At 37.5% G+C, this 23,343-nt stretch overlaps 1 protein-coding gene across 1 annotated transcript in view; it reads right to left on the bottom strand.

Annotated features, from left to right (window-relative positions):
* Nucleotides 1–1,584: 1,584 nt before the first annotated feature.
* The window catches only part of LOC149537216 (Tyrosyl-tRNA synthetase, class Ib, bacterial/mitochondrial), a 74,718-nt gene continuing 52,959 nt past the window's right edge, over nt 1,585–23,343 (bottom strand). Inside the window, exons 4-10 of the mRNA XM_089807374.1 lie at nt 3,476–3,572; nt 3,252–3,357; nt 3,081–3,163; nt 2,806–2,951; nt 2,423–2,528; nt 2,290–2,349; nt 1,585–2,135 (exon numbers count right to left, since the gene is read on the bottom strand). Coding sequence (XP_089663500.1) covers nt 2,115–2,135; nt 2,290–2,349; nt 2,423–2,528; nt 2,806–2,951; nt 3,081–3,163; nt 3,252–3,357; nt 3,476–3,572 — 619 coding nt within the window. The 3' untranslated portion in view covers nt 1,585–2,114. The remainder of the gene's footprint in view (nt 2,136–2,289; nt 2,350–2,422; nt 2,529–2,805; nt 2,952–3,080; nt 3,164–3,251; nt 3,358–3,475; nt 3,573–23,343) is intronic.

The raw sequence follows: 23,343 nt of genomic DNA on the forward strand, positions 1-23,343 counted from the left end.
AAACCATAACAGAACACAAGAAAGATGACCAATTTCAGGTTTTAGGAGATCTATTAAGTGCAAACTTAAATGAAACTTACAAATTGGATTTTAGGAGCTGCATTGCAAGTCGAAGGTGTAAATTACTTGTAATCTCGGGTCTTGGACACTACATTGCAAGTTGACACTACATTGCAAGTTGTAATCCAAGTTACCTGCAATGATGCCTCTTAAGACTCAAAATTGCAATAAAAGCTAGTTTTAAGTCATCAAAACTTAATCAAAATGGAGATTGAGGGCTTTTGCATTGCCATTGCATGTTTGAATATGGAAATGCAGCTCAAAATGTTTGCAGGGAAACTTAACAATGCACAGATGGAAACTTAACCAAGCAAAAATCGGTGACAACTTGGACTATTGCAACTGAAATTCATATGCAAATATGAAGTTAGGTTTGCAAATATTCCTTGAATAGAAGTATGCACAAAAAGCTTGGAGGATAAGGATGAGGTGGATTTTGATGGAGTAATTTGAGATTTATGGGAATTGGTACTACAAGAAGAGCTATGATCAGGAGAGTTATGATTAGATCGAAGATTATGACTATTAGAAAGAAAATTTGCAGTATACATCATGCTCGAGTTGGAAGATCAAAATTATTAGAAAGAAAATTTGTGGTATACATCATGCCCGAGTGATCCATGATTGGAGATTTCTTTGCAAGGCACCAGAAGCCAACTCTTCAAGGTTTACTAACACGAAAAAGGGTTTTGTCAGCCCTCCTTCGCGTTGCTAGGTGTGCTAGGGTAGAGCAGGCCATGATCATTAAGTTCTGGGTAGTCATTCACAATTAATTTCATATTTTTGTTCTTAACATGCTCCTGCTTCTCTGTTATAAACCTTTTATGAGTGTAGAAGCTTGCTCTGCTGACATGAAACAGCCCTTTAGTTGCCCTCAATGAGCCTACTGCCACATGGTTGTTATAATCAAGAGCATTCTATTATTGTCATTTAATTAATTAATAGAATGGGACCAGAAACCTACTCCCTGTACGCTTATAAATAAATATAGTTGAGCATTTTTAAAATATTTAAAGCCACCTTTGTCGAAGAAACATGGCAGTCACAATTATACATTTTTCTGAAGGTTTATACACATTGTTTAATATGGTCTTCATGGATAACAAAGTACCCATCTAATTCAAATCTAGAGCTTTAGTCCTACTGGAGAACACAGATTTCCTTCATGCACCATAGTCATAGTGGCTTAAAATTAGTCCTCGATATACAGTTCTTTATTATTGCAATACCCTAATTAGCCCTCAAATTTTTGGATCACAAACTCCAGCGTTAAAGGTCAATCAAAATACAATTGCACGTTCCTCTACCATTCTTGTTGCAATTACTTACTAATTACTTCTGCCACTGAATGCTTGGAAGGGCGTTTTTTTAATTTAGTTAAATCAATCTTTACTCTGGTATTTACCTCTTGAAGGTAAACACAATAATCATATCCTTTAATAATAGTCCATAACTTAAACTCCTGTGCAAAAATGGTAGCATAAGAATTACAAGCATAAGGACCATTCTTCATTCATAGTTCAATGAAATTGAAAAAAGAACTTTATTGGCCTTGCACATGCCCATAAAGGTGTGCGATTTTCTGCACATGCCCTATGCAAAAATAAAGGCATAAGATTTTATGAGCATAAAGAGCATTCTTCACTCATAGTTCAATGAAATTGATAAAAGTTCTTTACTGGCCCGCATAACAAGAAGGTGGGTTTTGCATGTGCTCAATGATGTGAGATTACATAGACATTAAATTCAGTTCACAATGAAGTCAGAGCTGCATCATTTACCTGTCTGAACAACAAACAGTGACCAAACAAAATGAGATTTATGAAATATGGCCTTTGGGATTCTATTTTGTAATTTCAACACCTAATTTTGTGCCTTCTGACAAATTGAATCTCGTATAAAAGAGATAATTATATTTATATTGTCAGCAGTAGTGTAGGCCTCATATTGATAGATATTAAAAACAAAATTAGAGTATAAATATTCAACAGATGGTACTGTAAATCTTCAGTTTGCAGCACAGAAGCTGTATTGAGACATTGACTTCGTATCTATCACCTAGTAATTCTGTATGCCTGCAAACATGACACCAAGAGAGTATATCCCGATATGAAAACTGAAATTACAACAGTACTTTTGAGCAACCTGCCTAAATATTTTTAATTCAAGTAACAAGATAACTTAGAGGAATCAGTGAAGGAAAAATGTCCTTGAGATATAATTACGCACCTTGACTTTCTTCAGCAGATCTTTAGCTACTGCATTAGTTTTGAAATGGTTGCGTACGGGCTGCAAAGTAGCAAAATTTAAGTGATAATATACCCTCAATTGGAAAAATTACAAAAACTTAACTATAGGTCACCTGCAATATTTGGTTCAAAGCCTTGGAGAGAGATGGTTTGACATCAGCTGGATGTAATGCTCCTGCTTCATAATCTGTTGCTAACTCTTGCATAGTAGCATAGGTCCTGGTAAGAAGATACAATCAAAATCTGTCATATATCACATGCAAAAGCTTGAACACCTCCATAAAAAGAAAATATGAATAACAAAGAGCGTTCTTTAGAAACAATAACAAACTAAATATGTACCAAACAGAGAGATACATCCAGAAAGACAACGTGTATATGCATAAGAGAAAAAATTACAACAATGAATGAGAAGTGAATGACTAGCATGCACAAAAACATGAACCAGAAAATAAAAGCTATGGGCAGTCTGTAGGGTATCTGGTCGAAAGCATACTTGTTACCACCATTTTCCTCCGTGCGCTGTACTTCAAATTTTTTAAACCATGGAAAAATAATGTATTGAATGTACTCCAAGCATGGATTTCCTTGAACTACCTTTGGAGGACAAAAAGCTTTTTTTATCTTCACATTCACTTCTGCCTGAAAAAAAAAAATTGTATTAAATGCTGTAATTAACATAGATCCACAATTTTTTGATGTTGAGGCAACCTTAAGCGTGTATTACTCCACGCAGAATTTCACAGGAAACATTGTAGAAATTTACACCACCTCTTCATCCTCCATGAAGATAGCAGAACTTGGATCACTCTTCGACATCTTTTCCTGTCCTTGTTGTAGTCCCGACAACATGTCTATAATATTTAATATAAGGAAAAAATGTGATCAATGTGAGACAACATAAAAATGGCACCAAGTTAGATATTTAACATATCAGGATACGATGAGATAGTATTATTGGCTTGAATTTTCTCTTTGTATCATCACAAAACTCTCTTGCCAGCATGTTTACTTTACGTTGGTCCATGCCCAGCTGACAGATATCAGCCTGCAATACCCACAATTCAGCCATGAGTCATTATAGCAATTGTACACAATTTATATATTATAGAGCTTGTGCATAAACCTCATTAAGCTCAAAAAGGATTCAAGGATGAAGGGGACACCTTCAGAAAGAAAATGTCGGCACATTGCATGCATGGATAGAATATCTGAGCAGCAGTTAACTCTTCTTGTTCACTACGACCCATTATTTGGCAACATCTACATGTTGAGAAAATCACCTTGTTAAAAGCCAACTTAGAAACTTCTTTCAAAAAAGTGCATTTAAATAATATCAATCAACTAACAATCTACACCAGCCAAGCAGAAGGATTACAGGGAAAGCCTTTTCTCAAAGAAGATAGGAAAGAAAGCCCCTACTTTAGACCAGATTAGTGACTCAGAGTTTTTAGGTTGACAAGAAACAGAAAGAGATATAAGTATATTAACTAAAATTTGTTAGTGCCCTGAGGCAACCAAAAGAGGTGAATCGGCATGCAGACTATAATCAGTGAGTGTTCCTAAAACAATCGTGAAGAAAACGAATTGAACATCATAAGTGGGGTATGGAAAAAAACCTGAAACATACGGCTTACAAAAACAGGTTAAATGCCAGTCAGATGAGAAATGTTTGGCTTTGGCATTACACAAATAACTATAAAAAATCTTAGCATCATTCTAATTTCTAATGCTAGGGTTAGTCTGAAAAAACAGATAAAGCACTAGTGGAATGATATTAATACAGATCCATAAATGTGATGACAGCCTGACCAATTATAAATGTAAACATGCAATTTGAAAAGGAAAAATGATTGTAGAAATAAGTGACATGGGGAAAGATCCCTCCAAACCCCGCAACTCCATCCCCACACCCATTCCAGAGACATAGGGATGGCAGGAAACATCCCCTCTCTGTCCCATAATTTTGAATTTTAATGACATCCAAAATGCACTCTAAACCTGCCCTATGTCCAGGGACAAGTATTGCAAGGATATCCAGACATGCCCACAGTTTTTTCTACTTGAATAAAATAAATTTAGATTTCAAAATTGATGCATTATATGAATCTCTAAACTTGAAACTTGGTATCATGTACAGCTTTACTTGCAAAATATATATAGACAGATAGATATCTGGGAAAATAACACCTAACATTAATTATATACAGAATCAATTGTAGAAATTAGATGAGCTAGAGTTTCAATGATGGAATATACTGCTGATGATGTGCCCATGCAAGTGCAGTGGAAGGAGTCCGATGACAAAAGACAGGCCACCTCAATCTTCTGATAACTGGACCACAGCAAGGAACTTGATGTGTTTACACACTTTGGGAACCTATTAAATTGCAAACACCATGTACTCCTCAAGGATACTCCAAGACAGACCAAGATCAAAGACAGTAAGCAATCATGTCATTTGCCTACAATGATTGTGCATGAACAATTCTGCTAGGATGCTCACATGATAATCCTCGATGAACTAAATGAATTAGGGGTGGTTCTTAAATACACCACCCTACCATGCAATTTGAAATAAGGTCCACTTTAGTCTGCCCAGGGCCATTACTGAGAGAAATTCAAAGACAGTAAGCAATCATGTCATTTGCCTACAATGATTGTGCATGAACAAATCTGCTAGGATGCTCACATGATAATCCTCGATGAACTAAATGAATTAGGGGTGGTTCTTAAATACACCACCCTACCATGCAATTTGAAATAAGGTCCACTTTAGTCTGCCCAGGGCCATTACTGAGAGAAATTCAAGTGTACAATTTTAGGGTTCAAATCAATCACCACAAGAATGAAATAGATCAACTCCAGACCTGCAAATTTGAACTAAGGTGATGAATAATGAAGTTGCATACTTGGAACTAGATACTAAGAATAAGTGATTGTAGGGCCAGACTAAGATAAAGTGAGCTGTAGGTATAAAGAGACTGATAAGGGAGTATACTATAAATATCCATTTTGAAATAGACAACAACATCCATGATAATAATAACAAATCTCTCCTATAAGTCTCCAGGAACCTTCTTTAACCCAGAGATAAACAGAGCCCACAGTGTGACTTGATGCAGTTCAATTTTAGTGATAAATACCACCGAACAAACGGATGTTATTACATCTATTTGACAGTTCACTTCACTTAGCTTCTTCATGGATAAAATCTTCGACACTCAATGCTTTGCCAAACTGTAACTAAACCATACTTCAGGAACTGTATTACTAGTAAATAATTTCTGAGCTTAATGATGAAGAAATGACTCTCTCATAACACAGACCATTGCCTATGTTAAGAAATAGAAATCACTATCCCATATATTGTGCTAACTGCTAAGAATGCTGGTTGAAACATTTAACCTGAAAATTTTGATAGCAATAAAACACTCCGTCCAACAAGCTACCGGTTAATTTCATTATTAGCAATTACGAATTGAGTTAAGCAAAAAAAAATATTTGACTAGTCTGGCAATAGTCCTGCAAACATAAACATCTGTAAAAAAACTTAAACAAGTGGACAAAAGCTTCTATTGAAATCACCAATCAAAAAGTGAAATTCCAATCATTTAAAAAACAGTTGCAACTTCTTACCCAAGAATACCACAGAAGATAACCACAAGTATTCACAAGAGCCCACAGATTTGTTATTTAGTCTATATCCTTGATTTTATCCAATTACTTTTAGAATCTTGCCAAATTTTCATCAACCAGAAATGCTTCTTTTTTTTAGTGAATATCAATCAGGATTCAGGAATGTTATAAAGCAAAAAAACAATTATGAAAGGGCAAATGAGTGTCATTTACAACATGGCACAGAGAAAATTCATTGGAAGATTCACCATAAATGCTTGTTATTTAGAACATGGCATATAGAAAACTCATTGGAAGATTTGCTAGCTCACTGACTCTTTTCCACTAAACGAAATAACTCAATCATACATTGCACTCAACTAGAGCTATCCAAAGAAAACTAAACATTCAAGGTCATCTAGCTTGTAGAACAATAGCACCAAGCATTGAGTTCTAGTAATATTGAAATTAAAAAATCAATAGTCAAGATGGTTAAGTCTCTTCATGTCTAATATAATTCTAGGGAATTCACAATAATTCAAAATGACTGATTTTAGAACCCTTTTTATTACAAAGTAATTAGTAAAAAATACTTGTTTATTATTAACAGTGATCAATAGATCATTATATACAAAAGAATAAACGATGTTTCCATAGGAAACGATGGTAAAGAATAGAAACATTCTATTCTAGCTAATAGTTGACTAACAACTGACTAAAAGCTAATTAAATATTAGAAACAATTTAATATTTACAATAGATTACAAATAGACAACCATTAAATAATTATAGATAATAATAGAGGCTATCTATTATCGTAATACCCTCCCTTAATGGCGTTAATCTATCCACAACACCAAGCTGTCCTCTGAATTTGACAAACTTGTCAGGACCAAGAGGTTTGATAAGAATGTTTGCAGTCTGATCCGCTGTGGGAACATATTGCAAGTCTATTGTCATGTCTTCAACCAGTTGTCGTATGTAGTGACAATGAACATCCACATGCTTGGTTTGTTCATGGAACACTGGATTTTGTGCTAATTTGATAACGCCTTCATTATCAACAAACAAAGTGGTCAATTCTGCTAGTGACATCTACATATCCCCAAGCACCCAACGAAGCCAAACAGCTTCACAACATGCCTTAAATGTCCCCCTGTATTCCAGCCTTTGTAGAGGAGAGAGAAAGTGTCTGTTGCTTCTTACTAGTCCATGTGACAGCACCGGATCCCAAACTGAACACATATCCAAAAGTTGACTTTTTATCGTCAACAAAACCTACCCAATTTGTGTTGAAACTTAGAGCCCAGAAATCAATAATGATCAATAGCAACAACAATAGAGCTCAAAAACCAAAACAGTGAACACCAGAAATATCCTGGGAAAACCCTTTGAGAATGAAGGGAAAAACCCAGCCATACAAAAAATATGTCTTTATTAATAATGAAATGTTCATGAGTACAATATCCTTTGCATGATGCAAATATATAACAATAGGAGAGACTCTTCACATGATAACCGAAAGGTCTCTTGAGATTCCTATAACTCCTATAATTAATAATAACTCTTCGAATATTCATGCCTCAATGCATGTGAATGACACATGTCATTATATTTAATATTACAATTTAAACATAAGTGTCCTTTTCAACTGAACGTAACAATAACGGTAATAACGTTCATATTTCCAGAGATAAAGATCTCTATCGCAGCTACCATCTTCAACACTCCTTAGCCAAAGAGAGATCTTTAGCTGAACAATCACACAAGATTGCAACCAAAATGTTAATAATGAAATCTTATCCCATATATCCTATAAGATTCATGAAAAACTATAACAATCAATCACATCCATGGAATCACTCAACGTGAAACCTTGTAACAATTAATCACATTCATGGAATCTCTCAACATGAAAACCTATAACAATTAATCACTTTCATGGAATCTCTCAACATGAAAACTTGTAACAATTAATCACATTCATGGAATCTCTCAACATGAAAAATTTGTAAGACTCACAGCTAAGCCTTTATTCATGGACTCTCTCAACGTGAACTGTTATGGAATCTCTCAACATGACATCCAACTCCCATCACGGAATCTCTCAACATGATGACATAATGAATTCTCTCAACATGATGTTCACTATCGCATAGTGAAAGAGTTAGTAGAGCTGATCTTACAATCTCATTTATTCAAACAAGAATAAAATAGGCAATAACAAACTAAGACTTGATTCCATTTAAGTCTCATATTTTATAAATACCATAAGTATCACAAGCATAAGCACTCCCTCTTAATTATGATGAAACCTCCCTCTAAAGCTCAACATCTCCTTCTAAAGAAACATTCTCGTTCAGACTGCATAATCTCAAGTGCACAATCTCATTGCTTCCTGCAACCAATAGATTAAGATAAATCAATCATAAGTACCAATATACATTAATTCCAAAATATGCATTAGTTTCCATGATATGATAACATTCAATTAAAGAAAGCTTATCTCAAGATTTCCCTCTACACTTCCACCATTTTGAAGAGTGCAAGGTTCAATATAATTGTAACTGCCACTCCTAAATCATTTGAATAGACTGTCTTGGTATGGACAAACAAATTGTGAAACAGTCCTGTACAAATGTTTGCAATCACTAAAAAAAATTAAAAATTTAAATAACTTGACACTCTGCATAATATTTGATGACTAGAGCTATCCTCTGAAATATTCAACCCAACTTATGTAAGACAGTGACACCTCATACTAAAGAGCGGTGACATTTTCCACTTTAATTATATCTAGATGATGTTTCATATCAAATCTTTCCTTAACGGATGAGGTCTTGATTCTTGAATTCATTCATTTCATAGTACCATCAAAAAGAAAAAACAAGACTACAACGTAGTCAAAATTTGAAGTGAGAGCCCGACTGCCCTGGTAATTTGACTCGACTCGTTCAGTGCAGTCGACGCTTAACTTAATCTTCTAATACTCGAAGATAACCAGTATTGCAAGATGTAACTCCATATATCAAATGATTGTAGAAACACTTGCGACTTAATATTAAAATAAGGGGCATGCAATTCATGAAAAAACCACAATATAAATCAAATCCTTCACTTTCGTAATGTAAGTTGTAATATAAACAAACCCATGAACCAAGAATGATGGAGAGGTAAGAAAGGAGAGCATCTAGAACACGAAGGTAGAGAATTTCGATTCATGGAGAGTTTCCTGCTTCGACCACTTGTGTTCTGTCATGCCTAGACACAAGCAATCATGCTCGTGCATCAAATCCCTGCTTTCTCATCAAAAGAAAAACTAAAAAATGGCTTCAAGAAGCTAGAAATGCAAAGACATAACGTCAGATAAATAGAACCAAGAAGGCATAACTGATGACACATGATGCATAGACCCAAAGATGCATGACTGTCAGTTACATGACAAGCATAAAAGATCAATCGTTATAATCATAGAAACAACTACTTTGATGAAATACGAGCAAAGATGTGAAATCATATAAGAACCTTCGATGCTTAAGATAGATAACCATCCTCTTGGATAGGCGCTACCTCCACACCCAACAAGGAAAACCAACGAGCTCTTCAAACATAGTAATCTCACGCATAATATACATAGGCAAAAAAAAATTGATGACTTCCCTGAACGACGAGCGAATCCTCTTGAGAGACTATAAATTATATCTTTAGAAAGCTCTGTCAAGCAAAGATGAATGATGAACAATAATACAACACAAGAAAAAATAGATGACGATAACAAATACACATAGACGTGTTCATCAATACTAACACAAAACCCTGATATGACGTCCAAAGTCTCTTATATCACAGCAAAAAATAATTACAAATCCGCATCGAACAAAGCATACAAAGCGATCCAAGAAAAATTAGAAGGGGATTATCAAAAGATACAAGAGAGACCTACTGCATGGAGACCTTGAAGATAATCTTTAGTGATACGGAGAAGTTTCAATTGAAGGTGGTTACTAAAAAGTTCGCCATGTAGAGCTAAAACATATAATAACTAGATTTCAATAAAGAATAAAAGATATACAAAAAATTTTGATTTATCTCTGTAATCACATGCACTAAACCGCATCGAGGGTCATAGAGAATGATGAAGACATCTCATATCCAGACCATAAAAAAAAATTCCCTTAGAGACATGATATACACTAAAAAATCAAAAAAACATCATCTTTAAAGCTATTATCCAACTAGCTCTGATACCATGTTGAAACTTAGAGCCCAGAAATCAATAATGATCAATAGCAATAAGAATAGAGCTCAAAAACTAAAACAGTGAACACCAGAAATATCCTAGGAAAACCCTTCGAGAATGAAGAGAAAAACCCAGCCACAAAAAAAATGTCTTTATTGATAATGAAATGTTCAAGAGTACAATATCCTTTCCATGATGCAAATATATAACAATAGGAGAGACTCTTCACATGATAAAGGAAATGTCTCTTGAGATTCCTATAACTCCTATAATTAATAATAACTCTTTGAATATTCATGCCTCAATGTATGTGAATGACATGTCATTATATTTAATATTACAATTTAAACATAAGTGTCCTTTTCAGCTGAACGTAACAATAACAGTAATAACGTTCATATTTCCAGAGATAAAGATCTCTATCGCAGCTACCATCTTCAACAATTTGAATCTGTGAACCCACTAATCTGTGAGTAAAGAAGTTCATAATCTGTAGTGTTCTTCACATAACGAAGCACACAATTTGCTGTCATCCAATGATCAGCCTTACGAGGTGTCATAATAGCATAATAGTTGGATTTGTAACACTTGCATATTGCTTAGAATAGCTGCATTTTGCATTCTCATTCTAGCCTAGATTCCATCTTGCACTGCATTATTGAGGACCTCCTTGTGGACATTTGCAATCTTGCGTCTTGTCTTTGGAACCTCCCACTGCATGGTTTACTAGCAAGAAGTGTATTTCTAAGGCTCAGCTGAGAGCCTTCTTATGCTTGAAATATACTCTCTTGCACTCCGTGAATAGGGAGCTCTAAGCTAGCATTCAAGCATTTTGAACTAATAGAATCCCTTGGATAGAAGGGTTTAGAGTGTGACACTTTCTTAGTGTACATTTTTTGTGCCCACCCTGGGGCAGATCGTCTTAGTTTTGCTCTTCTTTTTGCTGCATTTCTGCATTTTCTACATTTTGTTTGCAAGTTTTCTTTTTTTAACGTCGCAGATCTCGAGTGACATTTTTCCAGTTTCGTATAATAGTTCTCATAACTGTTGTGCGGTACATTTTGGAAATAGTGTCACATGGTTATACTGTACTCTGTCGCCTCAGTATTGTAAGTTTTGTTGCCCTACTTAGGCAGAAATATCGCACCAGAAGATTCTGTCGCGCAGTTATACTAGAAAGTATTGTACAATAAACTTCCAGCAAAACCTTTTGCCTAACTTTAACTTGCTTGTTGTTTTGGTGATTTCGTCAATTTTTTAGTTGTTGCTTCCTACTTACTAGTTTACAGGTCTAGCTGTTTTGGAGAGGTTCACTTACAGATTTTATATTGTTTTGAAGCTAACTTGTGGGGCTAACGGTTGTGATTGCAGAGTGTTACCTTGAAACGTTTGCTTAAATTGCTTAAAAGAAAGCATGTCAAAGCTTCAAATGCACAAGAGCTACTAACAATTGTTTGCAAGGCTGCCTAACGCATAAAAACCAAACTTGCTTATATTTATTTTATTCCATGTGTGGCATTCTACTAGTTGCTTTCATTTCTTAGGCACATTAAACTTGCGATTGAGGTTCTTTGATGATAGGAGAGTATGCTCTTCACCCTTGCGGTGAATTAGAAATCTTGACCCACCTTTGATTTCAAAAGCAAGGGGTAATTGGATCTTCTTGGTGTGTTTGGGGGAAGTAATCAAGATAGGAGAGTATGCTCTTCACCCTTGTGGTGAATCAAAAATCTTGACCCTTGAGAGCGGATCCAATTCGTGGTAGTTAGAGTCCTTTAGAGGGCCTTCTCTTGGACAACCTAAGAGGAACAACCCAAGTGGGGACAAGCAAATTACCCCGCTCTTCCAACTCACTATAAACTCAAGGCTATCAAGGACACAAAACCTTGGTAGGCGTAGTGTTTGTCTTCGCTTAGTGTGATCGCTTATAGGATTTCGACCATAAGGAGATCACTAGGCAAGAACGCTTAAGGTGCTCTTGTGACTACGAGCTCTGTTAAGGGTGTCCCTTAATTGGGTGCAAGAGGAACATTACGAACGGAAGCCCTTCCTAAACACCCTAAGTTAATATCTACCCTATTTTGTCACTCAACTTTTTGGTGCAAGGATTGATCCTAGTGGACTACCCGAATCACCCCAAGATTTACACTCACCATATGTGTTCCCTTGGTTGTGCTTACGGGACTTCCATGACAAAGCCAATATCTCTTGTGGGCATCCACTTGGTGTGAGGCGAAGGAGCATCAAGCATGGACCAAGTTGTTGAGTATTGAACCGTGACTCTATGGTAGATTGCTTGGCTATTGTTTTCGAATGTATTGACCGGTGTTAACGTTCTTACAAATCAAACATCTCGGTAACATTGGTAGGAAGGCTGTCCTGATATCACAAATGCATATTGGCAAGGTTGTTTTTACCCTTGTTCAATTGTTTGAGACATGTTAAAACACCTACTGTTTGAAAACCTTACTGGTAATCGACACCAACTGAAATCTCACACTAACTGGTCTGAAAATTATCTGATTGTCGAACTGAAACATAAACTTCTGGAGTCAAAACTTGTCTTTTTGCACAAAACTGGCACTTTATTGCCTGCTCTCTAGAGAAATATTGCGCGACAGCCTTTTTAAAAATGTGGCGCCTGGTTGTTACAAAGTCTATCGCCCTGCTATAATGAGATCTATCGCCTCGCTCTATGCGAACTATCACCCAAGACAAAAGTATCACCCAATTAGTGAAAATTGTATTGAACGACATTATGCCGTCCTATTATTGCCTAGTTTCTGAGAAAGTATTGGCTAAGACTATTTACTACCGAAACTGAGTTTGTGTTCCGCTTTATCTAATCTAGGGTCTTCTCACCCCAGTCCTTCCTGGTCTTAGTTGCACATCCATCTGTTAGGTGTTGTTTGAAGTTGAAAAGATGGGTTTAGTCTGCTAGATGTAAGTCTCAAAGCATCATTGATGAATCACTTGTCAAAATCCAGTTACCATTCTATACTAGCTACTCGCTATTGAGCTTCTTGCTCGCTCACTCGACTCAAGTCACCAGTGTTGTAAGTTCTTGAGCATTGTTTGACAAGCCATCTATTATACTTTGACAAGTGACTAATCTTGATTGTAAAGCTTCAAATCTGACAAACTTTTCTTTTCCTATTAAGCAAAGACGAATCCTTACATGCCGGTTACAACTAGATTTCAAGTTGGTAACAGTAGTCATACCCCTTTTGTCTTCGAGCAATTGGAGACACCTCCTAGACGCCCTCACGGACAACCTTGTGTGGAGGACCCCAAATCTACTCAAACACAAACAGCCAATGTTCGGCATAATCCGCTTTACAGCTTTGAAAACCCATTTGATACACCCTATGAGACACCTAACAGTGAAAACAATTTGATCACCATGGTGCACCCCGATGAAGTTCAACGTCGCTTAGAAGAACAAGCGCGTGAAAATCAAAATATCCTAGAAGAAATGTACGCTAGGGAAAAAGAACATCAACGAGCTGAAAATGATAATCATACCCACCATGAAGGGAACAAGGGAACTTGCTCTCAATATCCTTTTGATGGCAATGATGGCAATGACACACCTCCAAGAACTCCTAGAGTCACCGCAAGCGTATGCCCTTCCCATCATGAAAGTGATGGGGAAGTGACTAGCGAATATGTTGTAAAATTTCAACAAGATGGTTTTGCTCAAAAATTGATGCTTAGAGCTTTAGAGGAAAACGGAGACCAATACTTCCAATACAAGGCAGCAAGGGGATGGAAACTCCCTCAAGATTTTGATGTTGAACGCATAATTCAAAAACGAGAGCTCACCAAGGCTGAAATCTTAAGGGAAGAAATAAAAAATTGAGGAAACAATTTGCACAATTGCAAACTTCAAAAGAGCCACCTAAAACATCATTTGTTGAATCAAATATGCACTCTTCCATTTGATAGGAGACTATACATGCTACCATTTCCTAAGGATATAGAGGTTCCTAAGTATGACAAATATGATGGAAATGGTGACCCTCACGATCATGTGAGGCATTTTTATGCTATTAGCATGGATTTTATGCATGAAGACACCTTTCTTATGTGTCTATTTCCTAGGAGTCTAAGAGGACAAGCCATGGAATGGTTCACAAAATTGAGTCCCCCTCTTAAAACATTTGACGAGCTTGCACAATGCTTTTATCCAGCAATACTCCTACAACATTCAACATCTTGTAACTATGCCAGACTTATGCAACATCAAACAAAAACTGAAAAAACTTTTTGCAACATACCTTCAATGATGGAGATCCTTATACTCAATACCCTCGGCAAGTTCCTAAGGCTGAAAAAATCAACATTTTTGTCAATACGCTTGTACCTGAGCTATAGTTTGATCTAAGAAAATAGTTATTCACATCCTTCAACGCCACGGTTGAAAGTACATATCGCATTGAGGATGTTGCTATCAAAAGGGTGACATTGTTATAAACAAAGACAAAAATAACAATGGAAATGGTAAAGACAAGGCAAACCTTGGAATAAAAACAAATATGTTGTCAATGATGTAGTGGTGGACACTCCTAAGACCAAGGAACCTGCGTTTAACTTTTCTACTGCCATCTATGCTACAAAACAAGAAAATTCGAAACCACAAACATTTGACAAGAGCTATAAGTTTACCAAAAAACGACGAGTTTATACACCAATGGTTGAACCTTACGAAGTGGTATTAAAAACTTTAATTGCAAACAAGCTGGTTACTTTACTAGATAATTCCCGTCCTTATGACCCACCTGTCAAACCCTCGTAGTGGAGAGAGGATCATATTTGTAGTTATCACCGAGCAAGGGTCACAACACAGAAAATTGTTTCAAGCTCAAAGACGTAATTCAAGATCTCATTGAGGATGGTAAAGTTGTCACAAATGATCTCGTTAAAAATTCTAACCACAAAGCTTTTAAACAACTCTTGCCAAAATACAAGAAAGGTGAAACCTCAAAAGCTGCTAAAAAGAATCATGATGCCAAGCTCAGTTATGTCTATGCAGACACAGACAATGTCATTGGCATGCTTGAACCTATTGAGTATCTTTCCATGGCTAGCCCTAATGATGACAATCGACCCAATGATGCTATTGAGGATGACCGACCTAAGGTTGTCCTAAAACACGAAATGCTCCTCAACACCATAATGTTACTAGACCTAAGGTGGTACTCTGAGTGGCCGAATCTTCCTCTTCATACAATAAACCACTTAACGTCGTCACTAGGGGGTAATTTAAGGTTGTCCTAAAAGTTTCTCATGATCCTAAGCGTACTTCATCTTCTAAACAACCAACTACTTCCGGGATCTCCAACTATGACCTTGTCAGCCAACTGCAACATACCTGGCTCAAATTTCCATTTGTAAGTTATTAGAATTGTCTCCTATGCACAAGGATATCCTTGAAAAAGCTTTACTTTCTGCCAATGTTCCCACAAATATTTATGCAGAACGATTCCAAGCTATGGTGAATCATATCTCTTCACCTCACTACCTCACCTTTTCTAAAGAAGATGACCGAGCTCTCGGTCATCCCCATAACCTTGCACTCCATGTCGAAGTCCAAATCTTCCGCACTCGCGTTTACCAAGTCTTGATAGACAATGGTACAGGGTTAAACATCATTTCATTTAATGTAATCCAACAGTTGGGCATGTTTGAATTTGCCATCCTAGGCGCAAGATCACTATAAAAGCCTATGACGGGGTCGAACGACCTTCCAAAGGTCTAATTCTGCTTCCAATCAGAGTTGGTCCAGTTGAGAATGATGTTGTTTTCCAAGTCCTAGACATACCATTTGCATACAATTTGTTGTTGAGACAACCATGGATTCATGACATGCAAGCAGTACCCTCTACATACCATCAGTGCATCAAGTTCCCTTTTAATGGTAATGAAATAGTTGTCCCCGGCGACAACTCAATGTCTATCAACACGTTATTTGCTGCTGAAACACTGGTTCCAAATAATCGCTCTTCTCATGAGCTAACACCATCCTTTATAGAGTGTGAACAAAAATTGAAAATGATGAGCCTTGGTATGGGCGAATACACTCTAGACTCTATTGCTGCTCTACCTGTTTCCCCTCCGTCTTATGGGAAACCGTCTACCAAAAAGAAGCCTTTTGCTTCCGCCATGACTCTTTTTGGCACTTTTGTGCAGTCCTCAGTTCCCCTAGAGGCAAAGAAAGAAGAACAAGCAATTAAAGATTGAATCTATAGGGAAGAGAAAGATGAGGAGGACGTCACAGTTACTACTCCCATTTCTCCTAAACGTTATGGAAAAGGATATAAAATGCTTGTAGACATGGGCTATCAAGGCCACGGGTCCTTAACTGGTAATAAAAAAGCTCTAGTTGAATCTTTAAGTCATACTCAAGGTCGTGATATTCGAGATACTATTGGCCTAGGCTTTGGGTTAGAAGATGATATACCAACATTTGATCAAAACGCACCCATATCTAGTGAATCAGAAGATGATGATCCTCCCTTTGTTGTTGCCACTTCGCAAGATGAGGACTTTATGCCTATAACTTCTCTTCTTTGGGGAGAAGAAACACTAATTACCAATGATGATGTTGAAGCTTCCACTTCTCGACAGCCAGAACAAGATGAATCCGACCATGAAGACATGAATAGAAGATAGATTAGACAAAATATTGCTCATCTAATTGCTAGAGATCAAAGTACAGACTCACAAGTATGAATGGGAAAACTTGTCAGACGCCTCTTATGAACTAGGAGTAGATGTTATTCATGCCTATGCAACCCAACCGAATGTAGTTGAAGAGTCTACTATAGGGTTAGATGAGTGTGGCTCGCAAAATGCTTTAGTGGATCACGATGGTCCTTCTAGGTCTATTCCTGATCTGGACTCCTTTGCAACATTCACTATAGGCTCAACTTCGCATGTCACCAGAGATGACTCTTTTTGCATCAAAAACCTTGAAGCTTCCACCTCACTCTCATTGATCCATCCTTATCTAATAGATTGGTCCATTCAACATCAAAGACCTGAAATACAGTATTTTCAAAACGACTATGAGATCGCTTGTTACCTAAATGCAATTGAACCTGTCACTTCTTCCACCAGCAAACCCGTGGTTCATATGACAGAATCAGCTATCAAGTACCTTAGTCATAAAATTAAAAGAAAAAATAAATGGTCAAATGGCGAAAACCACATTGTGGCGGTATCTAAACCTAAAACTAGTAAAAACAAAGACGTATCTAATGGTGAAAACCTCCCTGAGGCACCTACAGATGAGGCACTTGATAGTCTACCAAGCTATTTTCAGGACAGATCATCAGTTTTCATTGAGCCAACACAACCTATCAACTTGGGGATAGAGGAACCTCTTAAAATTATTCATGTGGCTCAATCACTGACATCTGAGGAAGAAGAATAGTTTGCCAGATTCTTTCAAGACAAGAAGATCAATTTCACATGGACGTACTCAAATATGCCAAGACTTGACACAGATCTTATCATGCATCGTTTATCTATCTCTCCTGATATCAAACCTGTTAAACAAAAAATGAGAAAGATGCATCCACATGTAGCCTTATTGGTCAAAGCAAAGTTGGAAAGACTCTTGAGCGCAAACTTTATCAGAGCTATTGACTATGCAAATGGATTTCCAACATCGTACCTTTATCTAAACATGATAAAACTATTCAAATTTGTACTGATTTCAGAGACCTTAACAAAGCATGCCCCAAGGATGACTTTCCACTACCAAACATCAATATGATAGTGGATATGACTGCGGGTTATGAAATGTACTCCCTCATGGATGGGTTTTCTGGGTATAACCAAATTAAGATAACTCCAACTAATCAAGAGAAGACAACCTTTACATGTGCATGGGGTAATTTCTGCTAAAATGTTATGCCTTTTGGGCTCAAGAACACTGATGCTACCTATCAAAGAGCAATGACCACCATCTTCCATGATATGATGCATAAAAATATGGAAGACTGTTGATGACACATTGGCGAAATCTAGAAAATGAGACACACATCTTGAAGACCTTAGTCTGATTTTGGACTTTATGGAACAATTTCAACTTTGGCTAAACCTAAAAAAGTGTGCCTTTGGTGTCACTTCAAGAAAATTGCTAGGCTACATCGTCTCCGCAAAAGGTATTGAGGTTGATCTGAAAAGGTCCAGGCTATCATGGAAATGCCTCCTCCAAGAAATATCAGTCAACTTAGAAGTCTGCAAGGACGCCTACAATCCATAAGAAGATTTATTTCTCGGTTGATAAAGCTCAATCTTTTAACAAGAATTTGCATAAAGGATCTACTCATATCTGGAATGACGAATGTCAACAAAGTCTAGACCAAATCAAAGGGTACTTGGCTAAACCTCCAATTTTGATGCCACCTATTCTCGGGAAAACCTTTGATCTTGTATATCTCAGCTACAACTTCTTCTATAGGGGCCCTATTAGCCCAAAGTGATGAGTGGTAAAGAACGGGCTATATATTACATCAATCGAACTTTGGTTGCTTATGAAATGAACTATACCAGTATCGAGAAAGCCTGTCTTGCAGTGGTCTTTGCTTCTCAAAAACCTTGACATTACATATTGGCACAGACAGTTCACCTAATTGCTAAAATTGATCCTTTGAAATATTTGTTGAGCAAAGCTACGCTTACTGGTTGTCTAGCTAAATAGATGATGATTCTTTCAAAATTTGGCATTTAGTATGTCAAATGTAAAGCCATCAAAGGAGAGGCTATAGCTGACCAATTGGCTGATTTTCCACTAGAGGATACAACACCCATGCAAGTTGACTTTACAGATGCCTCAATTATGTACATCACTGAGGGAACTTGGAAAATGTTCCTTGACAATTCTTATACACAGAATGGAGCTAGAGCAGGTGTCTTGTTTGTTTCCCCCATGGATATATGATCCCCAAATCTTACAAACTCTTATTCCCTTGTACAAAAAACATTGCAGAATATGAGGAACTAACAAATGGGATCAAAATGGCCCTTGAATGGAGAATAACTGAATTGCACATCTATTGAGATTCTCAACTTGTTATTAACCAAGTGTACAATGACTATCAAACAAAGGATGACAAGTTGATACCTTACAAAAAGTTGATAGATGCTCTAAGGAACTATTTCTTTTTTGTGACATTCCAAAAAATTCCTAGAACAAAAAACAAGGCTGCCGATGCCATGGCCACTGTAGCATCTATCCTCCGACAAGAAGAACATGAATCATGATTTGAGTTCCTGGTGGAAGAACTGCGTCATCCCGCCTATGATTCCTCCGATAACTAAGTGATCTACATTGTTGTAGGTCATGATTCCTCCTGCTACATGGCTATCTTCTCTTACCTACGTGATCAAGTTATTCCTAAAAACCTCACGCACAACCAAAAACGCCAACTCCCCCGCAATGCTTCACATTACACTTTGGTCTCTGGTGACTTGAATACGAAGAGTCTAGACAGAACATTGCTTAGGTGTTTAGAACTAGAAAAGTCTGAAAAGGCACTTGCTGAAGTCCACGACAACATTTGTGGGGCACATTCTGATGGCCTTGCACTTGCTCGAATACTGCTTAGGGTGGGTTATTACTGGCCAACCATGCAAGCTGATGTTGTTCGTTATGCCAAGTCCTGTCAAAAATGTCAACTTCATGGCAACTTAATTCATGCACTTTGACATGAGTTGATTACCTCTGTGATATATTGGCCATTTCAACAATGGGCCTTTGACTTGGTAGGCAAACTTCACCCAAGTTCATCTAGTGGTCACAAATTCCTCATTACAACAACTAAGTATTTCACCAAATGGGTTGAAGTTGTGCCACTATCTACTGCTACAAGAAAACATGTTGCCCTGTTTATACTAAACCACATCATTTGTCGGTATGGTATTCCTTCCTCCATCATTACTAATAATGGAGGACAATTCAAGAATGAGGACCTCAAACAGCTATGCAAGAAATTTTGAATCAAACAACATTGGTCTTCTATCTACTACCCTCAAGGGAACGGCCAAGCTGAGGCCTCCAACAAAACATTGTTGAAGATCTTACACCTAACGATTCACAAGTCTGGAAAAGATTGGCATCTACAAATAAATCCAGCACTTTGGGCCTACAAAACTACCATTCGTACTCCTACAGAGGTCAAGCCCTTTTCTCTAGTCTATGGCTCTGAGGCTGTCCTCCCATTAGAAGTCGAGATCCCCTCCTTGCGAGTCTCCTTATGTGGGTTGATAACTGATGAAGACCATAGAGCTATGTGAATACAGGAATTAGAGTCTTTTGATGAACGCCATAAGGTTGCTTTTGATCACATGAGGCCATATCAAAAGCGCATGTCTACTCAGTGTAACAAGAAAGCTCACCCTTGTGAGTTTCAAGTAGGTGAACTTGTGCTTAGAGAGAATCCGAAAAATCAGCAGCATAGAGAGCAGAAGGGCAAGTTTGAACCTAACTGGTTAGGCCCATATATTATCACAACAATATTTGTATCTGGTGCTTATCAACTATCTACTCCTGAAGGTGAAGAACTTGCAGAGCCTATCAATGTCCTACATTTGAAGAAATTCTATGCTTAGAGACTCACTGCTTAGCTATCTTGTACATATCTATGATTTTGAAAAAATCCTTAAAAAATCAGAAAATGTCCTTAAAAAATGATCATCTTAGTGAAAACCTAGCAATAGACACTTTTGATGTATCACCAAAAAAAATTCAAAAAATTCAAAAATAACAAAAAAATTGAAAAACTCCTGAAAAAATCTGCCAAGTGGTGAAAACCTGGAAATAGGCGCTACTTGAGACCCTTGCACCTATGTCTATCTGTCTCAATCACTCACTCTGCAACACATTTCCTAGCTTGCAATTGTTTCTTGTCCTCGTCTCAGAAGCACAATTGCTTAGCCTATTTGAGGTCTCCTTGTGCATTATGGTTTATTTGGCAACTCACACAACAGTGTTTCTCAACACTACCCCCTTTGACATCATGTGTTTCTCAACACTTTTTAGATAGTTTACCTATAGTCTGCAATGTCACAATATTTCTCAATATCAGATTCAAGTGTTGAAGAAATGACCAAGTGACTTACACACACTTAAACGACTGAACTATGCTGATCTTTATTTTCTTTGTGTGTTGTCTATGCTGATTTCTTTGCTATATGTTCCCTCCCTAATAGTCTTTGAGGATGTCATTGGCTAGAAGACTGGGGGCATGGGGCATGTTTGCTTGATTTCTGCTTGTGGGTATACTTTGTTTGTCTAAAGGTGTTTTTGAGCATTCAGGCTTGTCCTATTTTTGACATTGACTTACAAACGTATCATCCTTGACTATTTTCGCAAGACCACAATCAAGGGTTATCCTAGCGCTTATGCCTTGATACAGGTGTAATCTTGCTATACTAAACTTAGGGAATCTAATTGCGTAGTTATCTTGACTTACATGTCTTTGATGCTTAGATTGAATTTTCACATACCTATCTGATATCAATCATATTCATATCCTCATAGTTATACTAGTGATGGTTGTATGATCTCAAGATGTCCCTAATAAACGCTCAATGATGAAATAAGAGTCTAAATGTTATGCGTTTCTTGCTAGTAAACCATTTTGCATATTCACTTGCATTTTAGGTTAATTTTCTAGTTTAGTCTTGCATCCCTGCATATGGGGAGAGCTCTCTCTTCATCCTTTTTGCAGACATACCTATCTGATATCAATCATATTCATATCCTCATAGTTATACTAGTGATGGTTGTATGATCTCAAGATGTCCCTAATAAACGCTCAATGATGAAATAAGAGTCTAAATGTTATGCGTTTCTTGCTAGTAAACCATTTTGCATATTCACTTGCATTTTAGGTTAATTTTCTAGTTTAGTCTTGCATCCCTGCATATGGGGAGAGCTCTCTCTTCATCCTTTTTGCAGACATATCGGCTAACTGCTTCAACATCTTTCTTTGCTTTCTTCTTTACCATGTCTTTTTACATTTCTTGATCTTTTGCTTCACCTCTATTTTTCTATACTATCATCACAAGGGGTTAATCTAAAAATCACATTCGATCTATCCAAGTGTCACATGTTTTCAGAAACATAAGTCTATATCATACACATAAAGCTAAAACATCATACATGAGAGAGATACATGAGCAGATTCACATAAAACATCAATGCAATGCATACATGAGCAAGAATCAAAAACTGAAACATCGCATGAAAACTTAAACTGCTGAAACATCCATCAAAATGAGACAAGTGCACAAATCTGTCAATCAAAATCCAGTATCTCATATATATATATATATCAATGTGTCATAGTACATATATACAAATGTGAAATCCAAAATCTGGATATCCGTCTCAAAAATACATGGAGTACAATCAAAACTGTCAAAACTATCACAATCAGCCTATGACTGTCTCGCACCCTCTCCAGCTAGTGGTGACCCTGGTGGCGAAGCTTGTCTCCTATCTAGCGGCTGTACCGCACCCTCTGATTTGCCTGCCTGCTCTGAATAGTCGAGAAGCCCTGCCCTAGTGGCCCACACCCCTGTAGGCGGCATAATAATATGCAACGCATGTACCATGATGTGACGCCTCTCGCCTCGCAGCATCTCGCTACCCGCAAAGTTCATCCCCCCGTGCCCGCTCATCCATGAGCTGCTGATCCCACACTGCAATGATAACCCGAGCTGCCTATAGCTCTGCCTCTAAGGTGCGGATCCTCGCCTCATGGTCATCATCTCCCCTAGCCGGCTACTCTACCTGCGCCTCCACCCGTACCACTTGTCGCCGCCTCAGTGGCTCCTCCTCTTCCCTAGCGACCTGTGCCCGCGTCCTCCTCCCAAATCGGGAACCCTCCCCAACCTCCATCCATCTCCCTCCTCCGCTCTGCCTCCTCAGTGTCCCCCTTCTACGGGTAGCGCATCTGGCTCTATAAGCCGAGGAAACGGATGCCTTTGCCTCTCATATAGGTATGTTGGGTTTGCTCCTACATCTGCCACATCTGGGCGATAATCCCAAGGAGTTCGCACCAAGGCTGCTGTATCTCGAATCATTGTCTGATAATCTAACATCAGCAGCCATCCTCGTGCCTCATCTAAGTGGAAACGAGCATAGGTCATAATCTC

The sequence above is a fragment of the Cupressus sempervirens genome, chromosome 10 (genome assembly GCF_028749045.1).
Source record: "Cupressus sempervirens isolate cs-2001-9-10 chromosome 10, ASM2874904v1, whole genome shotgun sequence".
Lineage (NCBI taxonomy): Eukaryota > Viridiplantae > Streptophyta > Pinopsida > Cupressales > Cupressaceae > Cupressus > Cupressus sempervirens.